We start from the raw sequence: 15,992 nt of genomic DNA, 5'->3' as shown, positions 1-15,992 counted from the left end.
GCCCCCTGCCAGGGTCTCTGGTAGAGGCGCTGGAAGCAGACCCTGAAGGTGGGTGCTGATTTTGAGAAATGGATGCCTGGGGATCCATGAAGCCCCCTATGTTCAGTACAAGAAACACTCTGATATTAAATACATTTTTTCTCTCTCTCTCTCTCTCTCTCTCTCTGTTGCTCGGTCTAGCCAAGAAACATATCCATCACCCAGACATTTTGTAACATGAATTTTATTACATTTATCTTAGTGGGGTCCTCTGAGGAACATTATAAACATCAAAAGCCACAACACAACACTTTCCACAGCTAAGTAGGAAGGCACAAGTAGCAAAGGGCATGAGGAAACAACGAAGAAGATTCTGCAGAACATCAATCTTCAAGCAACAAAAGAACACCGGGGACATGTGCAAGGGAACATGCCTGTCTCCTGTCTTCTAAGAGAGGACTTACTTGAGCTTAACCAGATATCCGGGTCTACAATGCTAATCAGTGCAATCAGACCGAACAGTGGTAGTCTTTAGTGTTAGCAAATCAATGCTGGTTGTCTGATATAAACCATTCCTTCAGGAACAAATGTAGCAACACAGCGAGCATATATATTGCAAATGAACCTTTATTGCCTGCGAGAAAGGAAGATATCATCACGTAAAGGAATTCATCCACAGTATTATCTCCGATTTTGAGTGAACGCCGTCCTAATATCAAATATTGAACTGGCACTAGGACATCACAGTGCCGGAAGGCTGTAGCCAAGGAATTGTGTGTAATTATACTGCAGACATAATTGAATAACGGAGCTGAGTAGAGAGTAATTGCAATTATGGCCTAAAAGATGACTCATTATGATGTGTCATTTGTGTTATCTACCCGACACTTTGGCAGTAAAGTTGGTGCACTCAGCACTCAGTAGAGTGGGACAGAATGGAAGGATCAGATTAGAGGGTAGAATCCAATCGCCAAATCTGAAATCTGAACTATTTCTATTTTGCTTACCTTGACACTTTGTTACAATACATCTCATAAAATGACACAAAGCTCAGTAAACACTTTAAACTTTGCACAAGTATAATAAATTCATAATGAGGAACAAAAAAAATGTTAATAAAAATGTACAGTTTTAGTCAGTAATCGATGATTAGCAACCACCAACTGCCTCAGCTAGGCATTAAGTAAGATAGCCAATGGTGGACATCATAGATCATAGAGAGAAGTATGGACTAATGTATCTTTCAAACTTGGCATGGAGAACTTAAGTCCATGAAACAGGCAGTTTGTATTATTCGTTGTATGTACCTGTATCCTCATCCAGAATGACAGGAGTGTTCTATATATTCATCTGATAAACTACACTAACAGACAATACACCAGTTCCATTTCAGAGTATGCACAGTGGGTCAACTTGAACATATATATATATATATATATATATATATATTACCATCTCTTATTTTGGCAGTGCAATATGTGAAAGAAAATAAACATTGTATTGCATGTCCCATAAACTAATTCAAATAAGGCAAATAGAGAAAATAATCTGCAAACGGCACAACCATATACTCACGATATGATTGAAATGATCCATGACTGCCATACATGAACTGAAAAGAGTCTGTATCAAACAAATGATGCCGACACATCTACATGTGACCTAATATGGCTTAAACCATAAACCTGATTTGGCTGATACACTGAATACTCAACTTTGTCTGATAGACAAGACACTAAAAAAAAAAATGATGGGTCGACTTGCCGTAATGCACACCTTTCACTGAACGGAGACAGTGTGTTAAATATGGCTTTCATCTATAAAGGAAGGCTAAGAAGAGAATAAGATGCTCAACGATGCATCCAACAGAACTGGCAGTTATGCTCGTGAGATAACGATTAAAGAGGAACAGGGCAAAACGAGACACAAAGTGCTGAATCGTTTAAAGTGAAACTGTGAGGGTCTCATCCTTTGGTTTCAAACAATATCGTTATACGTATATAATACAAGGCCTTGGGTCATAGTTTTTCGAATTCTGGTATACATCCGAAGCTTTGCTGTGCATAGAGACTAATGATGAGGGTATTACTGTGGATAATAGACTTGATGGCTCAACTGTTTTATATCTCTAGAAGGGTTCAGATTTGGATGCACTATTGATTAGAACTGGCAGATTGGTTGCCTAACTGTTTTTGAACTCTTAAATACATATAGTTTGTATAGGTAATGTGATGTTGTTCATAGCTTTTCTTACCAGCATATACACTTCACATATACTTAAAAATAGGGACAACATCTTATGACATTCACCAAGCGCACAGTCCACAAAATAGAGAAGGATATTTGTTAACAGTGCTGTTACGAAATACATACATTATCCTGAACTCACAATTCATCACAGTTATCTCTTGTTAAAACCACTCATGCAAATAAAAACATGTATATAGGCTGGGACATGTAAATATATATGAATGTAATCTCCACGACGGCCATACACACAAGCATACATATATGTATTTACAGACGCACATTACACACACACGTCAAACTGCACATCCAACCACAGTTTGAACATCATCAATAAGTGAGCAACCAAATGGAAAAGTAAAAAAATAAATAAAGAATAAGATGTTAAACGATAAAATATGAATGGGTACAAGTGACACTGAACACAGTTTAGGCACAATTTGTTCTTACAACAGCCCTGAAGAAAAAAACTAACAAAACCAAAACACTCACTTTTACAGAGAAACCAAAGCAACCATCAAAAGCACACAAATCATCAGCGTAACAAGGGGGAACAGTACATTTTGACACTGCATAGGAAAGACAAACACCGCCCAGGCCAACGTCACACACTGTGCAGACGTGCACTGACAACTTAAACGCTTAAACTCTCATTCAGCTTGCCCCCCCTGTTCTGGTCTCTGGCAACACAATGTGTTTTCAACAAGACTGATTCTTGGCTGCAATTCTATGCAGTTATATTCTATTTCTTTTCTGCTCTATTGGTCTGTGGTGTCAGTTAGCCTGGACGGGCTTTGGCCCCACCGCGACGCCATTACAGTCCAGAATGTACTGCAAACAACCTTGAGGTGGGGGCCTCTGGGTCGGAGTCTTCTTCAGGTCGCTCGCAACCTCCTTCTCTGTGGGCGCCTACAGTGGTCACACAAACAACACCAAAAAAGGGAACACAATTTGTAAACACGAACTGACATACGTATGGTGACATACAGTACATACAGTATATACAGTACAGGTGTTAAACTCATATGAACTATTTGACGAAACAAAACATGTAGAGTCAATGTTGACCATTTACAGAACACTTCAATGCAATTCCAATACTATTTTTTTGTAACACAGTTTACATTTCTGGTGAAAGAGGCATTTATGAAAGGCTTTCAGTACATTTGCACTGTCCTGCCTGGAAAGTGTACCTGTGATGGCTGAATGGTTGTCGGCCGTTGGAGTTTAGACGTCGATCCCACTTCTGCGTTCATTTTAGCCACAACCATATCACAGATCAGCTGCCTGTCCTCGGCCTGGTGATCGCCGATGAGAGGCATTGAGGAGCCTGCCACCTAACACAAACACACCACTTTACCACACAGAGCCAAACCACCTAACACAAACACACCTCTTTACCACACGGAGCCAAACCACCTAACACAAACACACCTCTTTACCACACGGAGCCAAACCACCTAACACAAACACACCTCTTTACCACATAGAGACAAACCACCTGACACAAACACACCACATTACCACACGGAGCCAACCCACCTAACACAAACACACCACATTACCACACGGAGCCAAACCACCTAACACAAACACACCTCTTTACCACACGGAGCCAAACCACCTAACACAAACACACCACATTACCACACAGAGACATACCATCTGACACAAACACACCTCTTTACCACACGGAGACAAACCACCTGATAACATAGTGAGATAATCTCAAATCTCAATCTCTACCTCTGCCCTATAACATCTAGAATATCTAATTCCAGTTTACTAAGAAAAAATCATGTGATGAAATGGAGGAGCTTTACACCCCGATACCAGCTAACGCTGGACCCAGTGGTTCTGAGCTAGAAGTTCCATCCCAGAATGAACTGCTATTTGGGTTCTTTCTATTCAAGTAAGGAGCTCATCCAGACAGTGCTGGTATGGTATTCATTTTTACAGTTACTACAGGATTTGGCTATTCTACACATAAATTCACACAATTGAACAAAATGGCTGCCTGTTAAACAGAGTTGGCCCAATCAATATTATACAAAGAAATGTCCCTAACAAACATGTAATATGTGAGATGATTAAAATCAGACGTGGGAATAACAAAGAGCATATCTTTTCATTTCTGATAGATCAATTATTAAGACATTATACAACAGTGTCATTTTACATCATCACAATCATTACTACTAATAATAGTAGAACAATGAAATGAACCGTATCATTAATAACCTTTCCACCCCTTAATTATCACTGATATGCTCCACAAACCTCAGTGATGTAATCCTTTCCATCTTTGCCATGGATGGCTTTGACAGCACAAATTTCCAGGCCGCCAAACACCTGACAACAGGTGTCAACCCAGAGTTTATACCTGCAATCACACAAACACAACTCATCAATCATCACATATCAACCCAGAGTTTATACCTGCAATCACACATACACAACTCATCAATCACACATGCACAACTCATCAATCATCACATATCAACCCACATTAACTGTGAAGCCGTCAAACAGAGTGTCACTCTCTAAACACTGAAAATGTGTAGTGTTGGTACTGCATCTGATTCTAGTATATGGCAGAACAGGGCCACTACAGATCCAGGTCCTTCACTGAGTCACGCTACCGACAGAGATGTCTGCGCACGCTACTATGATGTCAACCACCTGCCTACAGTGCATGCACTCGTCCATTCTGCAGTGTTTTCCCCTGTAAACATAATTATCTCTGATGAATGGTGAGACAAAAATATGATGTTATGACTGTGATCTTGATATCAGCCGTTCATTGTTAATAGTGCGTCATTATATTATCGCTTGAAATACTTGATGACATTACATTTGCAACAAACGTGGATACTGTCGCTGACACCTTTCAAGTAAATCTCGTTGTTGCTATGGTGGCGTGTGCACTGTGTGTGAGTAACTCACCTCTCTGTCATGGCAATTTGGTCGAGCATCGCAGCTCCTGTGTTTGATTTCCAGTTACCAGAGATAGACGTCCTCCTGATGAGGAATAGGAATCCATCCATTATTAATGTCTAAATCCATGTAAATCTTCAAGGTATTTGGCATTAAAAGGGTCACTGAGCTTCCATCTACTTACATGTAAGCTTTGTAATCAGTCCCAATCTTCTGAATCCTGATGTCATACTTCGATTCGATGAACGGCTCTGAGGTGGAGTATGTCTTAGTGAGAGCCACAACACTGGCAATGTCCTGAAACTTACTGTGATTGTCCACTTTCACCTGTTCACAGGTAAGAATACAATTAGACAGGCCTCAGATAAAGGTCTACTGTACTTCATAAGCTTTCAGCACAGCCCCGCAGCAGCATTAGATACCCCACAGACCTACCTTGCCCATCCCTGAATGAGCGTGTCCAATTTTCACAACAACAGGAAATGTTGGCATGGCAACCTGGAAGAAGGTTACAGATTATTTAGGAGCTAAAAATGGGTCTTGCTGTGTCAACAGGCGTTTAGTCTAATCAGTGCCGTCGGTGTCAAATGACTGATAAGATGGGGCCCTCACATGGTCCCTATTGTTAATGAGACTAAAAAGACTTATGTCGTGCCGTACCATTTCCTTGTAGTTTGGATAGTAGGTCTGCTCAATGAGAGGAAACTTCTCTGGGCCAAGGGTTCTGAATGCACCGATCAACTGAGCAAACTAGACACAGAACACAAAAACAGAAATGGGTGTTATGGACGTGTATGTTATGTTGTAGCTCGTTAGTGCAAAGGATGAAGTGAATGTTCTCCTGTAGTTGCATTATGATTATGTAATCGCGGCAAAATATTTTGATGTTGCTGTCTTCATGTGCATTCTTGTATTGAGCGGCAGTAATTAGCTTGTGTTTGGGAATACATACAGCCCAGGGTTTGTCACACAGGTTGTAGATGGAGTCCAGGGAGTTTAAGCTGGGAATGCCAGCGTACTGCAGAGCGATGACGAGGTTGCGGAAGTCGTCGTTTTCAGTCATGCTGAAGGCGTGCTGGCGAATGAGCACAAAGTCTGGCTTAAACGACCTGAAAATGAGATGGTTGACACGAAACAAGACCAAGCCTGTCAGAGATGTGTAATTATGGCCATGTACTGTACAGGTATATTACACTCTCAAATGTTCTCGCAACCGGAAAAACCTTGCTTGATCCACTACTGGAGGGTATATTGATACGGAAACAATAAAATGTTTACAAAGAAGTTATTGCATCCATTGCGTTCAGTGTCTCACCTGATCACTTGGGTGTCATTTTTAAAGACCTGCATTGCCACAGTGCAGCTTCCATTGGCATGTGATACCACATCAATTTCACCAAACTGGGCCTACAACAAAACACTGCCATTTACAATCATGGCACAGAAATAACTCTCAAACACTGTCTGTGCTGACAGTACATTGCATGTTGATGGACACTTCCTATACACGGGTATAATATAGGTCTAAGGAGACATTTTGTCAATTGCACTTGTACTTTCAAAGGTCCCTTTGCTACACTTACCTGCTCCACTTTGATGTCATAATCCCCTTGTAACTTTTTCCCTCTGAACACTTTTGCCCTGGAACAAATGAATAAGAAAACAACATGCTGAATATATACTGTACTCATTTGAGTGACCAAATTGACCAGCAGACTAACAGAGGGCCACGTTAGGTTAGTCTTGTTTTAAGGATTGTTAGTCCATTTCTAGCAGACAGACTTGGAAAGATCAGACACCTATCACAGACACACACACAATCCCCATCAAACAATGAAGCCCTCAGCTCCTTTGTTCAAACTAGTCCTTAGTTGTAGTAGTAGTAGTGGTAGTAGTAGTAGTAGCAGTATGCATGCTGAAACACACTCGTTGTGATTTGACTGGACTAATTGCTTTCAGGATGAGGAAAAATAAATCACTTGCTTCAGTGAAACAGTGTTTTGGGCCGTCCCCATCAGATAGATTTCACCAGGAAAAATGCCAGCTGGCCTACTTCACCTGAATTATTCATCCCAGATCTAATTTCAGCACAGGATTCGCCTCTGTGAGGACAGATGAGAAGCCCAAATCAGACTGCTACAGGTGGCATACGAGATCAAAGACAGAGAGAGAGAGAAGGAGAGGAAGAGAGAGAGAGATAGAGGGAGAGAGAGAGAGGGAGAGAGAAGGAGAGAAAGAGAGGGAGAAAGAGAGGGAGGGAGAGAGAGAGGTAGAGGGAGAGAGAGAGAGAGAGGAAGAGAGGCAGAGAGAAGGAGAGGAAGAGAGAGAGAGAGAGAGAGAGAGGGAGAGAGAAGGAGAGGAAGAGAGGGAGAAAGAGAGGGAGGGAGAGAGAGAGAGAGGGAGGGAGAGAGAGGGAGAAGAGAGGGATGGAGAGAGAGAGGGAGAGAGAGAGAGGGAAAGGGAGAGAGGGAGGGAGAGAGAGAGAGAGGGAAAGGGAGAGAGAGGGAGAGGTAGAGAGAGAGAGAGGGAGAGAGAGAGTGAGAGTAGTTTGACCATATGTGGCCTGGTATCAAGCACTGGCATTAGCCTAATGCAAACTGAAGTGTGTGGTGTATCTCGACCAGTGCAGATTTAGACATCGAAAACATAGTCGTGTTCATTTTTAACCAAATGTAGAAACTGTGTTGTGATGTGTCTGCAAAGAACAGAGAGGAAGAAAGGACGAGACACCAGGATTATAGTACTTTCTCCAGCTATTTATGTACTCTGCCTTCCACTATCTTTATGGTTCCCATAGTGATCCAGTGTAACTGGATGATAGCAGTTGCTATGCAAGAAAACATCACATCCCTGCACACGTGTTTGTAACTGTAACTGTAAATCTTGCTATCAGGACTGTATACTATTGCTATATAATTAAAGCCACAGAGACCAGGATTCTTGTGAGATGTTTAAAGATGTTACTCTGCATTTGTGGCACATTTTCCCTTCTGTGTAATAATATAACCAATAGCATAGCATACCTCCCAATGAAACAAGATGTACTGTGCGTTACAGTAAATAACCTTAGTTTAGGGACTTAACCGTCGGCATTGCTGTGGTTGAAATGAGATTATTGGTCGATATCATTTTTTGCCAACCAGCTCAGCCTCACTTACACAAGACAAGAAACAATTCCGCATTACAGAGATGGAAACAGTCATTGAACTTCAATGCAACAAAATTGAAAAAAGAAATTGAAAATATTGCTGAATTATACAGAATGAGATTTTTTTTTAAGTGAAAAGGGAACATTCTCAACACCTCTAGCAGATTTGCTGTCTTTTCTATTTCTACGCAGTGACTGGATTTGAGATTTGGTTTTATATCCATAGCAATCTAAATCCAAAGCTGTTGCAATAAAAAAAAAACTAATATCCTACCTCACCTCAGCGCTCTCATTCTCTACTATGCAAGTGTCCCTCTCAGTGAAGTCTGAACAGATTGCTCTGAGAGGCCGGCGCCTTCTGAGAGGCTTCAGTGCTTGTGTGACCTGTAGCAGAGAACTGCATTGTGGGATTCCTACAGGTACTCTGGCAAACTGTTGACATTCTCGTAGTCCATTTGGACAGATGACAGGTCATTGCTATGCAGATGAGCGAGCGCGCTAAAGCATACTAATGAAGCTGAGACGCAGCGTTTTCATGCTCTGCATAGAAACAAGGCACTGTGTTTCATCACCAGGGCCTCCGCATCACACAGTAGATTTAATGGATGGAGGGGATTAAACAATCTTTTCCTTTAATAATCGCCACATTAATATCAGTCATACCTAACTATCTAACATTACAAAGGCATAAATACATAACAACATTTTTTTTTCTGCAACACTGACCACAAATGAGCTCAATTTGTTTTAGCTCTCTAAGCCTTTAGATGTATGGCCCACTGAAAATACATTTAACTGTTATACATATATACAGCCTGCAATCATACAGCCTGCAAAACCAACCTTTATCTAATTAAAATTCAGTAGCTTCGCTATTGAGAACACAGATGTATCCTTGTAATGCTTCTAATCGCTTGTTATTTGCTGTGGATTATACCTATCGCCATAATCATCATTGGCATGATTTGTCACAGTTATTGCCTCATTTTGTACTGCAACAAAAAGGTCATTTGGCGATCTCCCACTGGAGATTTTAAAGTCATTGTGCAATTAAGGTTTCAATCATGTGTAATTAGATTTCCTGTTTTGATTTGTTGTTGTTGTTGTTGTTGTTATTATTAGAGTGTTTGGATTTCACCAAAACAATTTGCTCTGCCAAGCCAATACCACTGTTGCCACTTAGCTCCGCGCACAGGCAACATTTATAATTGTTATCTTGAAGAATCATTTCCATTTGTACAGTTCATTGATCTGTGCGGTGTGCTTTAGCATAGGGTGTGGGTCACATCCGTGGAGTGGCTGATTGGCATTGGCACTACTCCGTCATTTCAGTGATTAAAGGCCGAGTGGGAGATGTTAAATTAAGAGCTGGAGTAAACTGTATGCTTTAGAAAATAAATTAAAGGTTCAGTTTGGCTCTGATCATACACATACACGCAGCGAATGATTGTTCCTGGGATTAACATTTCACAGCTCACTTTTAAAACAACATTGCAGCTACTATCTGCTTGTCCCAAAAGATCAGCAATGACATCTTAGGGTTTATTGCTGTTAGCCTGTGTTGCCTCAAATTAACTCTGACAAAGTTGTTTTTAAGCAGAAACAAGTGCTGTATGCTCTCATACAATATGTATCCATCCTCAGCTGTAGATAAACGATGACTCGAGCTCCCAGAGCTATACAGAACTCTACAAAAATGGTGCCCCATCTTCATGATAGATTTAAAGAGTTTATTCACCGCAGTGAGAATGATGATATTAGTCGTACTTGAGAGCCTGTCTCCAGAGAGAAAAATTATCATGTAAAACGCAAGAGTATAAATGCGTAGGATCGTCTGAATTCCTGTGTGTGACATTTGTCGGAGAGATGACTCACCACTAAATGTGCCCTGGTTTTTTTCATGATGTGTAATGAAAGCACTCAGCACAACCCTTTTCAGAGTTTTAACTTTCATACTGTGTGTGTGTGTGTGTGTGTGTGTGTGTGTGTGTGTGTGTGCGTGCGTGCATGTGCGTGTGTGTGTGTGTGCTTTCATACTGACGAGACTGAAGTTTGAAAGACTGCACAGGTTCCTTACAAGGGAGTCCCTAGACTCAGCCTAGGGACACCACAGTGTAACGTGGGACACATCAGTGTAAAGTTAATGCTGATTTCTACTGTTAACATGACTTGGTTTGTTCATGGGACACATCCAAAGGAGCGCGCATACGGCATAACCTACCTGTATTGTAAATTGCTTTTGATAAAATCAAATAAATGTACATGTATATAGTTGTACACAATAGTGCGTAATATACAGATTATAGTATATAGCAAACAAATCATAACATAAAACATAATATATTTTGCACATTTAAAGGCTGTTGGCTGTCCCAGCTCACCGAGAGGAGGAATGTCTTTAGAGACGACACAGACGCTTCCCTTTATCACTCACAGTCTGGATCTACTGTGTGGGCTGGGGGCCAGGCCATTTTGATCAATGCAGAGACAGGAATCAGATTTAATAGTGTGTCTCTCTGGATTTGACTAGAAGAACTGCCTTGTTCATTTCACTGAAGGACAATGTACTACCTTATCTAGTGTCAAATATTTGTAATTTCCTGCTCATTTGTCACCAATTCATATTTTTACATGACGTTTTAAATATAACATAATTTGTTCTTAGCCAGAGACGGAAGTAGTGCGTCATAATGAGGCGAAGGGCGTCTCAATGTGAACATTTCCACTGCCAAGTGATTTTGGCACAGACTTTTGGTGGCCTTTTGAGCATCATTGTGTGGGGAGTTTTCTGTTGTGTCCAATGACAGACTTTGCCCTGTGGTCTCTACACAGCTGCCAGCCTGAGTCTAAATCTGTTGCCTGTCTGGCTTGGGCATGGAGCCCGGCTCAGGGTTTCACATCTGCTCAGCAACGAAGATGATTGTGAGACGTGACCGGCAAGAAAAACACAAGCTTTCTGAAGACTTCAATATATTAAACATGACGACATGCAAATTGCATTTCCTTTAACACATGGCCTTCATGTTATCCAACATTTTGCCACCCTCATGCATACTGCCACATGTGTACTGGTTCAACAGGGGGAAATAAAAACAAAGAGCGAACACCTTTACTATTTTCTGGCTTGACATTTGACTGTAAACTTATTAGCATTGTTAGCCTTTACCTCTGGAGTATTTGAGGTGATGCTGCAAAAAGAACATGTGGTAGGTGGCATCCCCAAGCCACTCAGATGTGGTGCAGCGATGCCATTTTACAACTAACACTGCCAAATGTCAGCATTAGTAGGCTAATTAGCTCTCCACCTCATGTATCCTTGCCAATTAGCACTAACACAGAGAGAAACTGACTCGTACTTGACTGCTCTCCAGTCTGAAATCACCGATGTATTCTTTTAAATTTTACTCACGTCTCACATCTATTCCGACGATCTATGAGGTGTAACGATCAAATACTCGATTATATACCATTTATACGAGTATAACAGTTGATCAGGTCCAGATACTTTGCAGACAGAGACACCCACTTGAGGAAAGTGTTCATTACAGCATGTGTTATGAAAGCAATCTATAGTGAAGATGTGCTTAGGTCAAGAGGGGACAGCGGTGTGTGTGAAATTTCCAACAACCCCTATATTGATCCACCTCCAGCATCATGCAATCAATAAAATACTGATAGAGGTATAATCCCGCGGACATGGTCTGCGCACGGTATTCATGACGCAAATTTCGTCATCAGCACAATCTGCGCAGCACCAAAAATGTGTGTACTGCGCATGTGCATGCAAGTTTTAAAGCACTGGCCCAGGGTCAAGAGAACACAATATCTCTTTACGTAATTTAGTCATTTAGCAGACGCTTTTATATACAGCGACTTGCAATACAGATGTCATGCTTCAGGAAGTCATGGCTGATTAGATTAACGTTAGTTTAAGGTTGGTAGCGATTGCTATTTAGATAGAGGGGTAAACGGTTATGAAGGGGCAGAGAAAACTGTAAACCTATACACAAATGACAGTCTTTGCTGTGGATTCACGTGACGTAGAAGTCAAACACTGTAATTGAGTGATTGGGCTCGTGCGCTGAGACGCGGGCGCAACATCAGGAAAACGAGTATACTTTGGAGACACCCACGCGCACGTCCATGTCCGCATTGCGCAAAGCCATGTCCACGGGAGTATACCTGCCCTTTTACAGTATGGCAACAAAAACTGCTTTAAGCTCCTGGAGACCATGCTTTTTTCGCATACCTCAGCTAAATGGCTTTCCATTTTCATAGCTATAAGGAATGCAGACGCTCTGAGAAAACAAAATTATTTTGGGAACTCTCTAAGGCTCTGTGATCAGCAGCTAAAAAGAAAACTTCTAAAAGAGCCCAACGTGCCTTTCAGGCAGGGGTGGACTCCCACAGTAGCCACATATATCCAACTTAACTTATTTTGTAATTAAACGTTAAAAAAAAAAAACATAGCCTCTAATGTGTAAACACAGTTTGGGGAAGGCGAGTGACTTATTATTAGGAGTATTATTGGACAATTTCACGAATACTTCCAAGTCCAATCACAGAACAATAATGTTGCCACGTACTTCTAAATGACCTCAGTCTTGGAGCATAAAGCCATCTAATTTAGCTCCATACCGAGTCACATCACGTCACAGTAGAGATCTATTGATTGGGAGGCGTTGGCTGAGGAGGTGCAATTGATGGGTGGCATTGGCTGAGGAGGTGCGATGGTTGTCTGGCAAGTTACCAGCTCCTGGTCCTGGTCCATTTTCTCCTGGCGTACAATCAAACCGTCTTTGAGCAACACATAATTTCAAGGTGACGTCTTTGAGCAAGACATCATTTCAAGGTGACAGTGCGCCTCTGGGTTCAGGTGTAAAAGTGTTTCTCATCCATCCTAGGAAACTGTTGAACTGTTTAGTTGAACAGATTTATCGAACCGTTTTCACAACTCTCTATAGAACTACAGTGTTTAGAACATAGAAGTGGACTTACTTAGACTTATGGATGTTGTACGCCTGTCATTCATTCCTATTTTCATTGAATCACTCATGTATTCATATGCTCAATAAAAAATCATTACAGATGTGGTAATGATGTCTGCCTGAGGCATCCACATTCATCATACCATCTGGGATTTAAAGGGCTGGATGGGCAAACAGGACCATATTTTTCTGTCCATTATGTTCTGTGGTGCATGCTTAGATTATATTTACATGATGGCATCCTATACACATAAATACAAACATACACCCACACACTACACACACAGACCACACACACACACACACACACACACACACACACACACACACACTGAACAAACCCTCAGGTATAAAATAACCCATTGTAATAATTATTTAGTTAATTAATAATAAAGGTAACTAAGATCATAAGATTTAACTGAGCTTTTCTTGCCTTTGTATACCCAAATTCATATATATCTTTTAGTGAAAAGTCTAAACTCTCCCTAGTGTCAGGTCCTGGATACACACTAAATCCTTGCCTTCTGTCTGAGGGAGTGCAGAGCCTGCAGATCTAGCCTACATCACTGTATGAGGATCACTTAGTGTAATGGCTCCCTTCCTTGCCTTAATTTAATTACTGTTGTTTTCTAACTGATATCCAGATGAAGGTGTATGTTTTAAAGCCACCACGTATCACACTTTTTTGATTTCACACTCTAATGAGGTACAAAATGTATTTTAGAATGTATATCTGTATTTATGTTGCATAAATTAATCCTATTAAATTAATATATTTTTTGCAAGTCAATATAAAAAATTGATACTCTATATCATTCGTTTTTATATCAGATATTCCCCTGTATTAAATATATGTAGGAACACTCATGACTGGCAGGGTACCCCATCCAAATGACACTTAATATATTATTCATGTTGTAGAGAGAAGGGTACACATCGGGCTGGACAACCCACAAAAACATTCAAATATTTCATATCCCATCGTAACTGATCACAGGAGTACCAGAAGGCAGCAAAACCTGTTGACAAGATTAAAGAAGAGCTGCTTCATACAACACAGCACAGCCTAAGATAACACAAGACGACACGACACGACACAACACAACACGACACAGCACAGCACAACACAACACAACACCTTAACAGTACACAACACAGCATTGCAACAGCACAACATAACAACACAACACAACCACAATACAGTCTTTGCATTGCCTGCAGTAACTCACCACTCCTGTGTGGGCTCATCAATGACCAGCAGTATCTTGAACTTCTTGGGCGCCGTGACGGTGGTCTGCTCCACCAGTCCTGCTGAGGCTGCCGTCTGCTTCACCACATTGGTGATGGAGCTGAAGAACCCGGACCCGGTGGAAGCCGGCTGAGGCTTGGGCTGAGGCTGGGGCTTGGGCTGGGTCTGGGTCTGGGGCTGGGGCTGAATCTGGGGCTGGATCTGGGGCTTGTGCTCCACGGCAGGAGAAGTGCTGGGCGATGGCGTGCCGCCGGCCTGCCCCCCAGATGCAGGTGCCGCTGGCTGCGGGGGAGGAGGCTGCTGGGGGTCTTGCTTCTGGAGGTCCGACAAGTAGCCATTTGGCAGGTTGGAGATGAAGGTGCTGTCGGAGAGACGGCGACGCAGGTAGTTCATCGCTGCTGCTGCGGCGTGACGAGCCGAAGGGATGCAGGAGGAGGAGGAGGAGGTGGAGAGGAGATGGAGGCTAGCAGGTTGCGTCCAGAGCTGAAGAGATAGGAGCAGCAGCAGTAGCGGCACAAGGGTGGCGCTTGGAGTAAAAAATTGACGTGAGCAGAGAGGATCACCTCCCTTCAGGCTGCAGCTCTGTGAGGGGTGTGTGTGTGTGTGTGTGTGTGAAGGGTGGGGGGGGTTCAGTACCCAATGTAAAAGGGTTTCCTCCCAGCTCCACTGCACTACGCCGCGCTTGCTTGTGAGCTTCCCCCCTGCGTGCGTGCGTGACGCCGCTCACTCCCCCAGCCAATCACCAGCCCCCCTCCTCCAAATGAATGCCTGCAAGAGATGCTCGTTCTCTCGCTCGCTCGCTCGCTCACTCGCCCCGCTCCGCTCCTCTCCTCTCTGCTCACCAGCCGCTCACTCTGTCTTCCCCTCCCCCACTCTCTGCTCCTCACGCGTCATGTCCTCCATGCAGAGAGAGTAGGAAAAACACACACACACACAATAATAACATTGGGGTTGCTTCCAGGACACTGTGTGTGTGTGTGTGTGTGTGTGGAGGTGGGGGGAAAATAAAATGGAGGCTACCTTCTCCACTGTTAGCTCAATGTTTTTGGTCCACCTATGCCCTTGCGTCTGTGCTGCTTGTCTTCTAAGGGAGCAGAGAGGACAAGAGAAAATGGCTAGGAGGGATTATTAGTGTCTGTGTAAAAGGAGAGGCACATCTCTCCTGGGACTCCAATGAGCACTGTTAACCCCATCCTTCACAGGGACTGATTTATAGAGCCGTCTTTCCTGTAAACTGCTGTGTGTGTGGTGTGTGTGTGTGTGTGTGAGAGAGAGAGAGAGGAAGAGAGAGGGGGTGTTTGCAAAGACAGGAGGAGAGAAAAAGAAATGTGTGTGGGGGTGGACCCATCTAGTTTGATTAGTAATGTCACGCTGACTTGAGAAATGTTCAGAAATATTCATTATTCAGTATTTTCATAGGTCAGTATTTTCACAGTTTGATGTT

General features: G+C 42.3%; 1 protein-coding gene across 1 annotated transcript; it reads right to left on the bottom strand.

Annotated features, from left to right (window-relative positions):
* Positions 1-207: 207 nt before the first annotated feature.
* Positions 208-15,453, bottom strand: syn2a (synapsin IIa). The gene is made up of 11 exons (XM_031566904.2): positions 14,529-15,453; positions 6,747-6,804; positions 6,479-6,570; positions 6,116-6,272; positions 5,824-5,913; positions 5,599-5,661; positions 5,348-5,490; positions 5,173-5,247; positions 4,507-4,609; positions 3,420-3,563; positions 208-3,135 (listed from the first exon to the last, which is right to left on the bottom strand). Exons 1-11 carry the CDS (start codon positions 14,939-14,941, stop codon positions 3,001-3,003), a joined length of 1,473 nt encoding a protein of 490 aa, XP_031422764.1. The 5' UTR covers positions 14,942-15,453; the 3' UTR covers positions 208-3,000.
* Between the last annotated feature and the right edge of the window lie 539 nt (positions 15,454-15,992).

The sequence above is a fragment of the Clupea harengus genome, chromosome 4, assembly GCF_900700415.2.
Source record: "Clupea harengus chromosome 4, Ch_v2.0.2, whole genome shotgun sequence".
Lineage (NCBI taxonomy): Eukaryota > Metazoa > Chordata > Actinopteri > Clupeiformes > Clupeidae > Clupea > Clupea harengus.
The sequence above is the reverse complement of the archived record's forward strand: the minus strand, read 5'-3'. Positions and strand labels throughout refer to the sequence as shown.